At 41.8% G+C, this 17,813-nt stretch overlaps 1 protein-coding gene across 1 annotated transcript in view; it reads right to left on the bottom strand.

Annotated features, from left to right (window-relative positions):
• Positions 1–16,843, bottom strand: part of Serinc3 (serine incorporator 3) — a 20,361-nt gene extending 3,518 nt beyond the window's left edge. The window contains exons 1-8 of the mRNA XM_005362954.2: positions 16,650–16,843; positions 13,082–13,243; positions 10,955–11,151; positions 8,034–8,113; positions 5,708–5,845; positions 4,809–4,978; positions 2,102–2,192; positions 1,506–1,686 (exon numbers count right to left, since the gene is read on the bottom strand). Coding sequence (XP_005363011.1) covers positions 1,506–1,686; positions 2,102–2,192; positions 4,809–4,978; positions 5,708–5,845; positions 8,034–8,113; positions 10,955–11,151; positions 13,082–13,243; positions 16,650–16,688 — 1,058 coding nt within the window. The 5' untranslated portion in view covers positions 16,689–16,843. The remainder of the gene's footprint in view (positions 1–1,505; positions 1,687–2,101; positions 2,193–4,808; positions 4,979–5,707; positions 5,846–8,033; positions 8,114–10,954; positions 11,152–13,081; positions 13,244–16,649) is intronic.
• Between the last annotated feature and the right edge of the window lie 970 nt (positions 16,844–17,813).

Below are 17,813 nucleotides of genomic sequence, written 5' to 3'. Positions count from 1 at the left end.
GGTCTACAAGAGCTAGTTCCAGGGCAGGCTCCAAAACCACAGAGAAACCCTGTCTCGAAAAACCAAAAAAAAAAAGAATATAGACTTTTCAACTGATAGGAGCCCATCAGTAAACACAAAACCAGCAAGTGTCATACTTAATAATGAAAGACAAAAACTAAAAACTGCTCCCTCTCAAGATCAAAGATCCCACTGTTGAATTTACTATTTAACATTGCACCATAAGTTCTAGCCATAGCAATTAGACACGAAAAAGATAACCAGCAACTTATTTCAGCAAGCTGTTATATACAGAAGGTACCTATTTCTATAGTTCATGTTGTACCATGGTGGACTTGTAATGCCAGCACTCAGAAGGCTGATACAGAACGATCAGGAATTAAGTGGTGCATATACATATGACAAGCAGATAAACATACATGCATAAAACAAAGTTATTTTATAGACAATAAAATAAAACAAGCTCAGAGTGGTGGCACTCACCTATAATCCTATCACTAAGAAGAATGCAGAATTCAAGGTCAGTATAGGCTACAAGACTTTGAAAAAAAATGGGTGAGTAAGATAGCTTGGCATGGTGGTGTACCCATTTAATCCCAATGCTTGGGAGGCAGAGGCAGGCAGACCAACCTGAATTCCAGACCACCCTTGTCTATAAAGCAAATTCCAGAAAATCCAGGGCTAAACAGAGAAAACTTGTCTTGGAAAAAAAACAAAACAAAACAAAAAGCTCAGCAGGTGCAGGTAAACCCTGACAATCTAATTACAGCCTTGGACTGCAGAGTGGGAAGGAGACCCAGTTCCTGAAAGTTGTCCTATGACCTCTGTGCCCCGGCACACACCTACCCACGTGGGAGGTGAAGGCTGGAGAACTAGTTCTAGCTCATCTTCAGCTAAACAGCAGATGTGAAGCTGGCCTGGACATGAGCTCCTCCCTCAACAACAAAAAGTCTAAAAGTAACCAACCAGTCTAACTGCAGTAGTTTGCTCATCCCTACTCTAGATAATCTTTTAAAATTGGGGCCAATAAGATGGCTCAGTGAGTAAAGATGCCTGCTGCCAAGCCTGATAACCCAGGACTCACATGGTGAAAGGAGAGATCCACATCCCACAAGTTGTCCATTAACAATTTTCAGATGTGCACTATGGTGCCACTGTTGCTCCCTCAATATACATACACATATGCATACACTTGCAAAGATATGCAAAGAACTTGTATTGAAGGAAGCATGCTGGTAGGATTTGCCTAAGGTGGAGGTGGAGGCAGGAGGATCATGAGTTCAAGGCCAGCCTGGTCTACAGAGCTAGTTCCAGGACAGGCTCCACAGTTACACAGAGAAACCCTGCCTTGATTACAGAAGACCCTGTCTTGAAAAGCAAAAAGAAAAAAAAAAGAAACCCTGCCTTGAAATAAATAAGTTATTTTAATTCTTTACACTACTTTTAAAACATATTATTCACTTTCATGAGAATCTTGTATTAAGCACCTCTTATCTAGAACTTACCTAGAATATATAAGGCAGACAACAAAGATAAACAGCCCCCAAAAATCATCCAAATTCTTAGAGTGTCCACTCTGTGACGGTGGAGTATAAGCAGGAGCAAGAGTAGTTGAATTTGCTGGAGACACAGTGGGTGAAGTTAAGTGTGTAATGATGCTCATAAGAGAGGGGTTGCAGGAACGGTCTGAAAATGGGAAAGTTTTGCTATCATTAGTTCCAAGGAAAATCAGAGGGCTTGCCTACACACCATTTAGCTGTGTTGTGAAACACAGGAAAAGTATGTTTAGAAGAACCTGAAACTTAGCAATCAGTACTGTATTTACATCTTACCCGATGATTACCTTTAGAAAAAGTAGTTAAGTTTTATAAATATCTATTGTGACTTCATTGGTTTTGTGATGTTTAACAGACCATTTTAGCTTCCAAACAGGAGCGCATCTCCACTTTTATTCCAGTTACTTAAAAGGTAAATAGCTGAAATCTACTGAGAACACTGACCATTTCCTCATAGTTTTCTATTTGTTTCACATTTGCTCTAGCTCCAGTTTGTATACCCAGCAAAGGAGCATGTCTATTGATGAGTTAGGACATTCCCTTACCAGGTTCGTTGGTCATGGCCGACCACGTGAGGTAAAGGGTGTACAGAGTGATAATGGAGGACTGCAGGAGGCCAGAACGAGGCTGATGTTCCTGTGGAATCAAACAAAAACAATGCCATATGATCTGTAAGGAATGGATGATCCCCTGGGATGCACTCAATTATTAGAACTTGAAAGCCTGCTTTCTGACAGTTAAAAGATGACAGGTAGCCCTTCAGTTTCAGTTAGTCTACAAAATAAGATGACACATCTACTGCTGGTTTGCAAAGCATTTCACAATCTTGAAAATTCCTTTGTATCACACAAAGGCTTTCAGTTTCTAACCTCGTTATATGAAGAAAAATCCACTCAATTCTACCACAAAATAGCTAGATGACCAATCACTTCTTGGAAATGTCCGTTTTGGTTTTTATTCTTTTTTTTCTGGATACAGTTGCCCAAATTCAATCCTGCTTCAGCTTCCAGGATTGCTGGAACTAGAGATGTACCATGTCCACTTAGTAATTAAATGTGAGCTAACAAAAAAAAAAAGTAAATGAAAAATATTTTTTTTTTCTTGGAGAAAGATCACATGTAGTTTAAAGCTGGTCTTAAACCCACTAGGTAGCCAAAGACAATGATGACCTTGAAACAACTGATCCTTATGCCTGGTACTGGGTTGAAACTCACCTTTGTGCAGGCTGTGTAAGCCTCTAGCAAAAAAAAAATCAAGCAACACCCCAGTCCCTCACACTTTTAAAAAAAATTATTTATGTAGTCTTTGGTGGGTGCAGAACCTCAAATATGGTCAGGAGTTAGTTCTACATGATGGGTTCCAGGGATGGCACAGGGGTCATCTAACAAGCACCCTTATAAGCTGAGCCATCTCAGACACTTCCTTCATGCTTTTTTGAGAAAGGGTCACAACACTAAGGTTTTCTAGACTAGCTTCTAATTCCTTAAGGGATTATTACACTTCAGCCTTCTAAGCAGCTGGAACTACAGAGATGTACTACAAACCCAGGCATTTTTTTCACTTTACGAAAAACAAGGTAACTGGGTAATGGAGGTACACGCCTTTAATCCTAGCGCTTGGGAGGCAGAGGCAGGCGGATCTCTGTGAGTTTGAGCAAGTTCCAGGACAGAAGCCAAAGCTACACAGAAAAATCCTGTCTAGAAAAACAAAACAAAGGAAAGGAAAAAGAAAAAAGCAAGGCCATCTGGGATTACAGGCACATCCAACCATACTCATTTTAGTTTTCTCACATTTAAAATAATTCTCTTAAATTCTCTTTTCTCTCCTTCCTTTAGTTTAGAACTCCAGTGACCCAGATTGGCCTTCACTTGCAGAAATCTTCCAACCTCAGCCTCCTAGGTTTAGACTGATTCTCATCATTTTTTTTCCTAATTTATCTTCAATCATGTGTTTATGTATCTGAGTGAGTGCACGCCACTAATGTGTGGATGTCCTTGGAGGTGATGAGCCTCCTAATGTGGCGGCTGTGGACTGAAAGAGCAATACTTACTGCCAGTAGCTCACCCATTTCTCTAGTCTTCTTAATTTTATCAATTTGTAAAAAAAGTGTTTATGTTGTGTATGTGCACGTGTGTAACTAACAGGTGCATGCCTTGGTAAGTGTTTTGAGGTCAGAGAACACTGGTTATCAGTCCTTCCTTGTTTTCTGCATCTCCCACTACATCTCCCAGGCTAGCTGGTTCTCAAGTCTCCACTCCTCTCACAGTAGGAACACTGAGATTACAGATATGACTACCATGCCCAGCTTTTCACATGAGCTTTGGGGATCTGAACTCAGGTCTCTTCTATGCTTGGTGTTTTATCCACTAAGTCACCTCCACATTTACTCTTAGAATAAAAACTGAGCTTGGTAGCTCATGCCTGCAATTCTAGCACTACTGAAGTGGAGGATGAATAATCAGGTATCCAAGGCCAGTCTGGGCTACAGAATGTAAAAAGCCAAACATATAAAAAACATTCTACTCACATTTAAGACTCTGTTAAGGTTTTATTTCTTTGGTTTCAGTTCTTTGAGCCAGAGTCTCACTACATAGCCGTGGCGAGCCTGGAACTAACCATGTAGACCAGGATGATCTCAAACTTGCTGAAATTGCTGATGGATGGACATTATCACACCAAGCTTCAAGTTACCTAGTTTTGGGAGCAGGACTACTTTCTTCTCTTTAAGTTCTGTTTAAATATACTTATTAAGTATGTGTAGAGACATGTGTGCCACAGTATATGTGTGTATGAAGGTCACAGGACAACATGCAGGAGTCAGTTCTCATCGTCTACCCTATGCATCCTGGGACTGGAACCTTAACCACTGAGGCAACTCACCATCCCCAAGCTACTTAGTTTTTAATAATCAGGAAATGAATATCATCAAGATATAGGAACTCAACCGGGCATGGTGGCACATGCCATCAAAGAGGTCCCAAAGTTCAAGGTCTGGACTGTCTGGTGAGTTCTAGGCCAGTTAGGACTATAATATGAGAATATCTCAAAATATAAAATTAAAAAGTAAAAAGTAAAAAAAAAATAGCCACTCAATAGCACATACACGATCACTAAGCTGTAATTACAAATATTTAACAATAATATTGGAGAAATATTTAAGTAGCTAAATACAGATAAAACATTGCCTGCAATTTAAGCTTAGCCAGCATTAATTCTAAGTCTTTCACACGAGAAAACAGAAAACCATCATACCTGAATTTTGGGGAGAATGGATACAACAGAAACAGCAACACAAAAAATCAGGTTAAGGCTGATGAAGACCTTATTTTCTGTGCAGCCATCTGGTTTGGTGTAGAAGATGTAGAACAACACAGCAAATATGATGGAAAGGATATAAAACAAGCTTGTACAAAACAGCAAAGCTGGAAAAGGAAAAAACAATATAAATATCCAGCAGGCTCTCTTTGAGACAATTTCACTCTGTAGCCACTGGCTACTTAAACCTGGCTCCCATCACAAATAATGATATAACCTCCCTGGTCTGGGAAAATAGTTCCTTTCCATTCACATAGTCAGTCAGTCATATAATTGAATCTAAATCTAGAAATGTTTTCTTAGCATCTCAGCAGTATAGTTCCATTACTGACAGATTCCAATGATGAACAGACTATGCTCACCTTCCAGCAAGGCATACAATTCACAATAGGCTTAAATGACAAACTAGCTTTTTAAAAGACAGTTATAGGGGTTGGAGAGCATTTGTGGGTGCTCTTCTAGAGGACAGGGTGTTTCAGTCCCTCTTCTGGCCTCCATAGGTATTTCATAAATGTGGTACACAGACATAAATGCAGATATAACACCTCCCCACACATAAACATACTGTTTTTAAAAAGTAAGCCTTAGCTGGGCGGTGGTGGCACAAGCCTTTAATCTCAGCAGAGGCAGGCAGGCAGGCAGATCTCTGACTTCGAGGCCAGCCTGGCCTACAGAACTAGTTCCAAGACAGCTAGGGCTATTAACAGAGAAACCCCGTCTCAAAAAAAACAAAACAAAAGCCCTAAATTGAGTTTATATATTCAAAACTGGAGATTTTATTATACTCCCTACTTAAGGTAGCAGTATGACGTTCTGCAGTGAGATTAGGCACTTACCAGCATACCAGAGCCTTGGGTTTCCTTCTTCCATTCGATTTACCCACGATTCATTCCAAGAGTGAGCCATGTCTACCAAGAGCACCAGTTGGATGATGATGAAGAAAGTGGCCCCTAACATGCCAGCACTAAACCAGACTGTAAACAAAGACAACAGTTACTCTTCACCATAACAGTAACATTTCAAAATATAGCTGCTGAACTTTATGAGCAGACTTCAACTCTGGTAAAGGACAGGCAGTAAAGACATTCTGTCTACAACAGTGCAGCTTGATTATCATTTCAAACTTATAGGTATTCTTTAAGGAATGTCAGGGGATTTCCTACCTTTACAAGCATTTTACATATGTGTGTGTTGTGGAGGCCTGAAAATGTGAGCCTGTTTCCACATTTGTGCTTCTACCTCAAAGGAGAAAAAAAAACAAAACAGGGGGTGCCACCTAGGTGTTGATGGAGTTCTACTCTCAAGGTTACTATCAACAGGTGTGGCTAATTGCCAGACCTTGTGCTCCAGGAATAGGGAAGTAGATTGTTCTACCTCAAACAAAAGTCTCAGGATCCAACTAAGTTCCAGTTCCCTTTATGGAGATAACTTTGGATTCCACCCAGGGAGTGGTTTGGCAACAGAATATTTTGGTCTAGGACGTGTGCCTGACTTGGTGACTTGTTTTGTTCTAGCAACAAAATGTTTCTATAAATGTAGCTGGTGACTTTCAATTGGTAAGTTTATTTCCTTGTATCATGTTAATGCAGTCTTTTGTCTTACGCCTACCTTATGGGGTCAGGGGTATTTTAAGCAGTTGGAAATTAAAGTGGGCGTATTTTCAGTGCTCACTGGAATTCCCTCCTGATACTATCCTATGTTTCTCCATTTTATTGTTTTCATTCTCGTCTTCATATTCTCTACTATATTTCAAATCCCTAAGCCTTTAGCCCTGCGAGACACGTTTTTGTCAAGGCTGGTCCCCGTGAGTGAGTGAGTGAGTGAGTGAGTGAGTGAGTGAGTGAGTGAGTGAGTGAGTGAGTGAATGTGTTTGTGTATACTGAGCATGAGTGCATCAAATAGACATCTGAAAATAGTTTCTTTGAGTCAGCCCCCTCCTTCTATCATGTGAGATCCAGGGTTCAAACTCAGGCTGGTCATCAGGCTTTGTGGCAAGTGCCTTTTACCCTCGAGACCTTTTAAGACTTGCTTCAGTTCGTAGCACGGGGAGTCTGGTGAATTGATTCATGAAAGATAGTTATCAACAATCAGTTAAGAGTACTTCTTTAAAATCGGCCAGACCAAGAGTAGGCTAATGCTTCCAAAATGTCTTTTGGTATTCAAGCTCGTTTTTAAAGACAAAAACCACAATTACAGTGTCTGAGTAGCGTTGTAGTAACATCTGTCTTTCTGCAGAGTTTAGCAATATTTTCCAGATACCATATAACAATTTTATTTACACTTCCTCTATCTAGTTTTGTTTTAGCTTGTACAAACAAAATTATTTTGGTTAGTTCATCTGGACCATGGTCAGGGTCACAGTCCAAAATGGACTGCCAAGGTAGATGTGACTACTGGGGAGTGGAAGGCTGAGGAGTGTCTAGGCAGACACAAAATAGAGTTAGGACAAGATGGTGTTACTTATTTCATCAATTCACTAAGACCTCACATTCTAAATAACTTCCTAAGACTTCTCCTAAACTGGGCAGTGGTGCCGGCACAGCACTCAAGAGACAAAGGAATGTGGATCTCTTGAGTTCTAGGGACAGCCTGATCTATAAATTGAGCTCCAGAATACACACTGAAACCAAAAACAACAACAAAAAAGATGTTCCCTTTCCTTTTAGGGAGATGGGGGGAAACAAATAGGAAACTGTCAGATGTCACTTGATGCCATGTCACAGACGCAAATTAGGACAGGGAAAAGTCAGTATGGGAGTGTTAGAACCTCATGTTGGCCAGGCAGTGGGGGAGTAGGCCTTTAATCTCCCAGCACTTGGGAGGCAGAGGCAGGTGGATCTCTGTGAGTTCGAGACCAGCCTGGTATACAGAGCTAGTTCCAGGACAGGCTCCAAAGCCACAGAGAAACCCTGTCTCGAAAAACCCCAAAAAAAAAAAAACCCTCATGTTGATAAGCTCTCTGATGACTTTTCCTCACGAAATGAGAAGATAAACTATTTAGTATAAAATTATATAGTTCCAGAAAAGCTGAGAAGTGGTCAAAATATCTCCTGGTTTTAATTCATCACTGTCTTAATGTGTGGTCACACAACTAGACACCATATCTCTAAGGCCAGCTCTTAATCACAGAGTTACAAACATCAACCCCTCAGCAGTCCATACCTGAAGTAAAATGGCCCCCAGGGATATAGAAAGATCCAATCATGATACCAATAATGGCAGCAATTTTGAAGAACCAAAACCTATTAAAGAACAAAATCACACTTAAGAGAAATGCTAACTTTTATTCTTACAGAGAAAAATGCATTTCTGCTACCAAAAAAAGCCCAAATAGCATTTGAAACATATATGTCTAGGCTTGTTTCTTCATTTGACCCAAAGCTATTCCACTCAATATTTCACACAAAATATATTAAACAAGGCCTTGTGACATATGCCCCTGATCCAATTACTATAGAGGTTGAAGCAGAAAGATACCTGTCAGGAGCTATTTTTCATGAGCTATGTGGGCCTAGACACAATTACATCTTATAGCAATTGATAATTCAGATGTCAAACCACCCAAGAAATTATTCTCAGATGGAGGAACCCTGCCCAGCAAAGCCAGCAGGGCCACTGACTCTGAAAACTGTTGCTTTCATCTATAATTCGCTTATGCAGTAACAGCAACATCATCTCCCCATTACCATGCATTGTCATGTAATGTGTATATGTGATCTCATGATTACATCTCAATCTTACGGGCATACATCTGTGGATGGTCAAAAGTATGACTACTCTCTACACTAACTATGTTATTCACATTACAGTGAGAAATTCAGAAGCCTGTTCTCTATCACTAGCCTTACTGACAGAGCAAGCTGGCCAGATGTGTCAAGGACAAAATCGCAGGTGTCTGGCCTTGTAGGACTTAAGCCCCTCAGAGGATTTATGATGAATTAGGGTGGAACTGCAGGTGTCTCTCCTGTTCTATCTTACTTAGTACTTCAAGAAACCAATATTGCCTAACTGACTAGCCACGTCCAGGTATTATAATCACACTTTAGAAATTTAAAATCATGCACATATTCTTTGCCTTTTGCTTAGATCTCTCAATGGTCTAGTTTTATCCCTTTGCATCCTGCAGTGGCTTCTTTAAGACAGTCTGGACCTCCTCACAGATGCAACTGCAGTTTGCTACAAACTAGCTGATAAGTTTTGCTATATATCCTCCAACACTGCCTGTGTCCTTAATAATTTTCCTTGTAGTTTTTTATTACTAACAAGTTGCTAAGTATAAACAGATGTATGCTTGGGAATTCCTTACAGCAGGAGATGGAAAAATAGTTGAGAATAAGATAGGAGAAATTATAAACCATTAGAAAAAATAAAGAGCACATGAATAGAAAAACGTGTGAGAGGGCTGGAGAGATGGCTCAGAGGTTAAGAGCACTGACTGCTCTTCCAGAGGTCCTGAGTTCAATTCCCAGCAACCACATGGTGGCTTACAACCATCTGTAGTGAGATCTGGTGCCCTCTTCAGGCCAGCAAGCATACAGATAGACAGAACACTGTATACATAATAAATAAATATATCTTAAAAAAAAAAAAAGAAAAACGTGTGAGAGAAGATTCTTTTCCTACAGTCATTAGACTTTAGGACCTACACTTACTGTGGCTTCTCTTTTTGAACCCTGAGTGAAAGTCTTCAAAGCAGGCCCTTGAAGATTTTCTTTCTTTCCTTCCCTGTTTCTTTCTTTCTTTTTTTTTAAGATTTATTTATTTATTTAATGTATGTTGGGGTTTTGTGAGACAGCGCAGCTATAGGGTCTGTAACCTAACAATTAGCATGCAAGATAAGTCATTTACATTCATGAGTAAATTTTGGAGGTTTCTTACTTTTAGCACATAAAGGTAATGCTTTTCTAGAATTATAAGTTCTAACAGTGTTAGCTACATGGAGAGTACATTTATGGAAGAATCATTTATGGAAGAAATTATCCCCCAATCCTCCATTTACAAAATAGGACACAAGGGGCTAGAGAGATGGTTCAGCAGTTAAGAGCACTGACTGCTCTTCCAGAGGACCGAGGTTCAATTCCCAGTACACATGGCAGCTCACAACTGTGTATAACTCCAATTCCAGAGCACCTGATCAACATATATAAAAATATTTAGAAAAACATTAACAAAAAAATAAAATAAAACAGGACACAGATACTTTGTCCATAATCACAGTGCTAATTAGCAAAAAGGCCAGAACCAAATCTGATTTTCAGTCTATAACCTTTATACTGTCTTGAGCTAAGTATGGGGATACAAACCAGTAATCCTACTAGAAAGGTGGAGGTAAGAGGATCAGGACTTCAAGGCCAGCATGGGCTGATGAGACCCCATCACAAATAACCCAACCAAAGCAACCAACCAGCCAACATGACTTGCATGCCAGAACATAAAGTATCAAGCTTTGAGAACTGAATATACATGAACTTCACCCCTATCTTCCCACCTAAAAGATCTTAGGCAAAATATTTTGCTTCTCTGAAATTCAGTTACTACATCTATAACAAACATAACATTTACAAAGCTCCCATCAGCTTCCAACTGAGAAATTTATGTCAAAGAGGAACTGGTCAGAAGGAAAAAGCAAGAGAAGCAACCCATTTTTTTTGCTGTTCTAACTTCCTTGTATACTATGTGTGTGCTTCTGTTAAGAGTATGTGTCTCAGGCACATGTTTATCTATAAATGAAAAACAAAGTGTCTAAGCATGGTGTCTCACCTATTTTACAAGGTACTCTAAGCAACTGAAAGAAAGCTATCAAAAAATTATAATAAATAACCTTTTATGTATATATCTAACCACTGATTAAATATTGCATTGCTTCCATTTAAATGGCACATCAACAGCTGAAGGTGAGGAACCATGAATATTAAAAGACAATCTTGTGGGTGGTGGAGGTACATGCCTTTAATTCCAGCACTTGGGAGACAGAGGCAGGCAATCTCTGAGTTCAAGGCCTACAGGAATTCCAGGACAGGCTCCAATGCTACAGAAAAACCCTGTCTTGAAAGACCAAAAAAAAAAAAGACAATCTTACATACCCATTGTGTATTGCAGCTCTGGGATCTTTACTTGTTTTTACTTTTAACATGAGCAAAAAGAAGGCAAAGAAAAAGATGGCCACAGCAAAGTTGATCCGATATACAGCTTTAAAACCGACCAGCACATTACAATCTTTCTCTGCCTTTAGTATATCAGGCATCTTGATTTGAAATCCTTCTTCACAGAATCCAGGAATCTGAGGAGACAAGGAATTTCAATGCCACCATGAGAGTATCAACACTACAGAAATGTTATCTCAATCCAGAATCAGGACTTGTGAAGAAAAAAAAGAAAGTCAGAGGTTAAGGCTGCTCTTCCAAAGGTTCTCAGTTCAAGTCGCAGCAACCACATGGTGGCTTACAACCACCTGTAACAAGATCTGGTGCCCTCTTCTCGCATGCAGGGATACATGCAGGCAGAACACTATATCCATAATAGATAAAATGAAAAAGACTGAGAACTGAAATTTCTGACTTCCAATTGACTACATTCTTATTACCTAAGAACATAAACAATTACATTTAAAAACAAAAGCTGGGATGGAGAGACAGCTTAGTCATGAAAAGCAGTTGTTGCTTTTACAGAGGATCAGGATTCAGTTCCCAGCACCCACATAGTTGCTCACAACTGTCCATTCATAACTCGAGCCATGGGAACCAATGCCTTCTTCAGACTTCCAAAGACACCACCAGGCATGCGCATAGTGCACACACATACATGCAGGCAAAACACTTGTACACATTATATGTATAGTGGTAGTTTGAATGTAATTGGGCCCCATAATCTCATAGGGACTGGCACTATTAGGAGATATTGGAGTAGGTATAGCCTTGTTGAAGGAAGTGTGCCACTGTAGGGATAGACTTTGAGGTTTCCTATGCTCATAATATTGCCCAGTGTCTCAGTCACTTCTGGTTGCCTGCAAGATGTAAGACTCTCAGCTACCTCTTCAGTACCATGTCTGTCGGCATGCCTCCATTTCCTTGTCATAATAAACTGAACCTCTGAAACTGTGATCAGAGTGTGTCTTCACGGCAATACAAACACTAAGACATACATACACACACACTTTTTTAAAGCTGACTAGTTACAGCTGTTAAGCCTGTAATCCCAAAGTTTGAGAGGCTGAAGTAAAATGACTACAAGTTCCAAGTCAACCTGCACTACACAGTTTAAGATTAGCCTGAATTATTTAGTAAGCCCTTCCCTGAAGACAGGATGTAGCTCAGTGGTAGAACACAGAATGAAGCTATGGGCTTGGGCTTGGTCGGGTCCTCAATTAGCCCACCTTCCTGAGGTTATTTCAATTTTCCTACAGAATTTTTCAGCTACAAACTCTTTCTAAAGGTAAAAGAATATTGTAGCTTAAAGCTTATGCAAACAAGGATAAAACATTTCTAAATTGTTTCCTCTGGGTTGTTCGACTATGTATAGTAATAATTTTAAAAATAAAATTTTTTAAAAAGCCCAGCAGGCCGGGCAGTGGTGGTGCACACCTTTAATCCCAGCACTCTGGAAGCAGAGGCAGGCGGATCTCTGTGAGTTGGAGGCCAGCCTGGTATACAAGAGCTAGTTGTGGGACAGGCTCTAAAACTACAGAGAAGCCTTGTCTCGAGAAAACAACAACAACAACAACAATAATAATAATAATTGTAATAATATCAATGATGTTAAAAGCGCTAGCTGGGCAGTGGTGGTGCACACTTTTAATCTCTGCACTTGGGAGGCAGAGGCAGCTGAATCTCTGTGAGTTCAAAGCCAACCTGGTCTATAAGAGCTAGTTCCAGGACAGGCTCCAAAGCTACCGAGAAATCCTGTCTCGAAGGAGAAAAAAAAGCCCTAAATTACTGGGGCTTTACAAATGGCTCAGGGATTCCTCTTGTGGAGGACTGGGATTCAGATCCCAGCACTCAAATGGTGGCTCTCAACCATCTGTAATGGGGTCTGGTGACCTCTTCTGGCCTTCAGGCATACACACAGACAGAATATTACATACATAATAAATATTTTTTTAAAAAGTATCTTAAATGATCTTGATTGAATATTGAATATAACAGTAAAAGTATAGTAAAATATAAAAAGTAATAAAAAATAACCATGGTAAAAATGCTTTAACTTCTACTTACCTTTTTTAGCTGAGTTTGTATCCCTTCTGTCATCATGATGCAAGACACAACAGTGCCAAGGAAGAGAATGGAAGCATAGATGAGTCGAGTTACAGTGGAATTCTTGCTGAAGGGACAGCAACTGCACAGCAGACATGATGCTCCACTACAGAGGCATGGAACCTAGAACAACAACACCATGAGCCAGAAGAGCTCCTTTAATAGCTGGGCGGGTGGTGGCTTTAATCCCATCACTCAGGAGGCAGAGGCAAGTGGATCTCTGTGAATTTAAGGCCAGCCTGGTCTACAGAGCAAGTTCCAGGACAGGCTCCAAAGCTATGCAGAGAGAAACCCTGTCTCGAAAACCAAGAGAGAGATCCTTCAATGCTGTGAGGCAAACGGGTAGGTGGTTTTAACAGAATCCTATTTAACGTGAGCTATGTTCCAGGTCAGGGAAACAGCTTGTTTCTAGAGAAACTGCATCTTGAAAAAAAACAAAACAAAACAAAAAATCCCACTCATTCTTTTATTTATTTGTTTTTTTTTGTTTGTTTGTTTGCTTTGTAAACCAGGCTGGCCTTGACCTCAAAGATCTGCCCATCTCTGCCTCCAAAGTGCTGGGATTAAAAGCATGTGCCACTTTGCCCAGTCTATTCCACTCTTTAATGACAAGGCTTGGATTCTGCTTGAAGCTTGACCCCCTGTAAACCATTTACCCTGCACAGATAGTTAATTCAAGCAAACTACCCTGTAAATTTTATTTCTCAGGAAAATAATAAAAATTCTGCCTAACCATCAAGAAATGAACTTCAGGGCTGGAGAGATGGCTCAGTGGTTAAGAGCATTGCCTGCTCTTCCAAAGGTTCTGAGTTCAATTCCCAGCAACCACATGGTGGCTCACAACCATCTGTAATGAGGTCTGGTGCCCTCTTCTGGCCTATCTATACATACAGATAGACTATTATATACATAAAAAATAAATAAATATAAAAAAAGATAAAAAAAAAAAAGAAATGAACTTCATACAGCCACCCAGGGAACCACCACTACACTGAAACTGCCAGATTTGAGCCACCATCCCATGAAAGTAACTCCTTAGAATGAACAGCAGCTATACAGTGTACTTAATAAGCTCTCTACTGTCCTTTCCTGTCTTTGGTAGAGTATTCACATCCTGGGTATTATTAGCCCCAAGCCCAAATCTACAAACCAAAGAAAGTAAAAACTACCAGCAACCAAAATGTTAGACATATTCTCTCATCAACCTTAAAAGGCAACAACTCTGAAACATCGGCAGTTTCCACCCACTGCTCAAGACCTATCTGTGCTACTTTGCTATACAGTTCCAGCAAATCAATACCTATATTTACTTCTCCAGGTCATAAACACCTTGAGGGGAGGCCACTTCTAGCTTTGTACTTTACACCTTTGCACAGTAGGAAATGAGTAAGTAAGTACTGTCAATCTGCCTGTCTACTATACGCCCTGTTTTTTCCATTTTGAAAAAAGAACATTGCAACTTTTGCTCAAGCCAAAAACCTAGAGTCCGAAAGCCTCCCTCATTTGACTTAGAAGAGCAATTTGTAGACAATGTAGACATGCCCATTTAAAGGGAAGTTTTAAAGCTAGGGAAAACCACCTTCTCAGGCCAATGTAAAACAAACATCACTGGCCTGGAGGGATGGCTCAGCCGTTCCAAAGGCTAGGCTCACAACCAAAAATGTAAGAGTTCGGTTCCCAGCACCCACGGCTGTCCCTCCAGGTACCTTTAAAAAAAACAAACAAACATCACTTATCAATCCCACTTACGTTTTTTCAAAAGACTCAACTCTGTGACCTCACAATAAGAGCTCTTTGCCTCTTTCTCTTTCTCTAAGTCAACTGTCCAAGTAGCAAGATCCGACCACCTGAGTTACTTATCACCAAGAACTCTAGACTTACATATATGCTCTTTTCAGAGGAAAAAAAAAGGGAAGTCAGGCAATGTAGCACACATTTGTAACCCCAGCACTGGGCTACAAAGTGAAATCCTGTCCCCCAAATAATAATAATTTGAAGGGTTCTGTTAAAACATACAGGCCAGTTGTGGGAGCTCACACCTGTAATTCCAGCACTAGGTAGGCTGAGGTAGGATTGCTGCAAGTTCGAGGCCAACATGGGCTACAAAGTAAAAAAAGCAATGGCTAAAATCCTTTGCCTGGAGTGGTAACATAGACCTGTAATGCCATTATTCTGGAGGCTACATCAGGATGGTGAGTGTGAGGCCAGTGTGGGGACTGGGGGTGTAGCCTGGGAACTCTTTTTTTTTTTAAGAGACACCTTTAGCATAAGCAAGGTCCTGGGTTCAATCTTAAATACAAAAAAAATAAAATAAAAAAGATGAAAAACATTACCTAAAAAATAAAACTATACAGTGGGTATCTTCATGACTTGGCTCCTTGATATCCTCCCCTCCCTATTTTTTTGGGGGGGGGGATGGGAGATAGGCAGTCGGGTTAGATTAAACCCAGTCTCCGGACACCTGCGTAAACTGTATTTGCCACTTCCTGTTTTGAGACAGGGCCTTGCAAGCGCTGAGATAACAAACGATCTGCCATGCCTGGCTCTCCACAGCCTTTAATTTCCTATTATTCTCTTCCCTCATTCCACTCTTGTTATCAACCCCATACAGGAAAAAAGAAAGAATAAAACATAAAGCAGTTTCTAGATATAAATTCCTGGATTGCATCATTTCATATAAAACCAAAACCTGAAATGATGCTATCCAGGGAAAAACGAACAAGGTATTTACGACATTACCTCTGCCACGAAGCAGAGACTGAATCCTTGGTTCATTACATCAGTTCGGGAATGAGTAAACAATCAGGAAGTGGTTCAAGGCAACATGCTTCTCTGAGGCAGATTTCTTAGCTTATTCAGTATATTCTCGGTTTCCCAGACCCTAAAATTAACTTTTCAAAATGTTTTAACATTGACAAAGTGACTTGACTGATTTCTGCACTTTCTTCTCACAACAGCTCTGGAGGACAGAAATGCCAGGTTGTTTCATCCCACAATGTTTAGGCCGCAGCGCTAATTAAATAAATGGCACAGTCAGTCCCGTCTGAACCCTTGGAATGGCAAGTCAGCGGGGCTGACTTGAAATCCGCGTTCCCCAAACAGATCTGCAGAGCGCTGGCGTGTGCCGAGCTAGGGGGGAAAACTGGCTCCGGGGACCCTAAATTTCACGACGCCACTTTCAACCCCCTCACCCACCCCCTCCTAGGAACCTCGGCTTCGCCGCTCCCCCTCCCATCCCGCCGGAACCCGGGGTCCGGAAAGCTCGCGAGGGCGGAGCTTCAGAATAGTAAACAACGGCGGCCCGGCCTCCCGCCACCCTCCACCCACACCGAGGGCCAGCCGAGGGCCAGCCCTGCCGCCGCACCCCGACCTTGGGACTCGCCTCCCCGGGCCTGGAGCCCACGCGCAGTCCGCGCCTGCCCGCTCCTCTCCACGGGCCTCGGAGAGGGTCGGGCCCGCCGTGGGCGACCTGACAGCCAGTGCCGCGCGCCTCGGGCGCCGGAGGCCCAAAGTCTTGCTCTGGACTCACCCAGCTGGCCAGGGAGAAGACGCCTAGCACGGCCCCCATGGTGACGCTGGGGCCGAGACCACCGCTCCGAGCGGCTTCCCTGCGCGGTGGCCAACTGCCGGCTCAGGCGTCGCCTCAGAAACGCGACGATTTCTCAAGCCGGAAATAGGGCCCACCCTTCGTAGGACGCCCAGTACGTCATCGAGTGGCCCCGCCCACGGCTCACAGACTCATTGGCTGAGGAGGAGGGGGAAGGCGGAGCTACGGCTGCTGGAGATGCAGGGGCCACAAAGGGTTCAGGGTAAACAGCCCCTGGTTCACTTGGGGCGCTGGTGATCCTAGGGTGCACAATGGCGCAGAGAGACACAGAGCATCCCCCCGCGAACTGTAGTTCTGTGAAGAAGCTGCATCCATACTAAACATCCTACAAGCTGTTTAATTGTGGCTGGCCAGTACATTGTGATTATGGAGAGATGGAATGTTTGTAAGGCTGGAGGCAAACAGGCTATGTTGGGTCATGCATGTAATAACCAGTTAGGACCTGTGGTCCCAGCACTAGAGAGGATCAGGATCCAAGGCTATCCTAGGCTACATAAAGAATTCCAGGCAAACCTGGGCAACAATGTGACCCTATATCTGAAGGAGGAGAGGGTTGTTGTTCTTGCACCAAAAAGTAGTGGTGCACGTCCGCATCAGAATGAGACAGGATGATAAAATTCCAAGGCTAGCCCGAACTGTATAATGAGTTCGAGGCCAGGCTGCTGAGAGAGAAGAGAGAAAGATTGAGTCACATACCCTCTTCCACAATGGAGCTCATTACACCATTCAGGGTTACATGAATGTTCTAGAGCCATGGCCATCTTGGGCTCAAAATAAGCTCTTACTCCCTTTAAAAAAAGACCATCATTTTACATCATCAACTCAGAATTTGTGACCCAGTTAAGAGGAGACTGGCAGAACAAAAGTTCCCTGTTGTAAGGAGATGAGTGTCAGGTCCAAAAGACACTCAGAACAAATGGCCAACTGTGGTGCCTATTAGCACACCCAGATCACAACAGGCCTCCAGGCTCACCCTGTGCCTGAGGATCCTCTCAGCTCTTCTAACCGCATCCCCTACCCTGAACCTCTCCAGCCCACAGACTTCCCTTCCCTTCCCCCCAGTTTCTCATGTCTATATATTCCTGC

This window comes from Microtus ochrogaster, linkage group LG8, assembly GCF_000317375.1.
Source record: "Microtus ochrogaster isolate Prairie Vole_2 linkage group LG8, MicOch1.0, whole genome shotgun sequence".
Classification (NCBI taxonomy): Eukaryota; Metazoa; Chordata; class Mammalia; order Rodentia; family Cricetidae; genus Microtus; species Microtus ochrogaster.
This window is presented reverse-complemented; position numbering and strand designations above follow the sequence as displayed.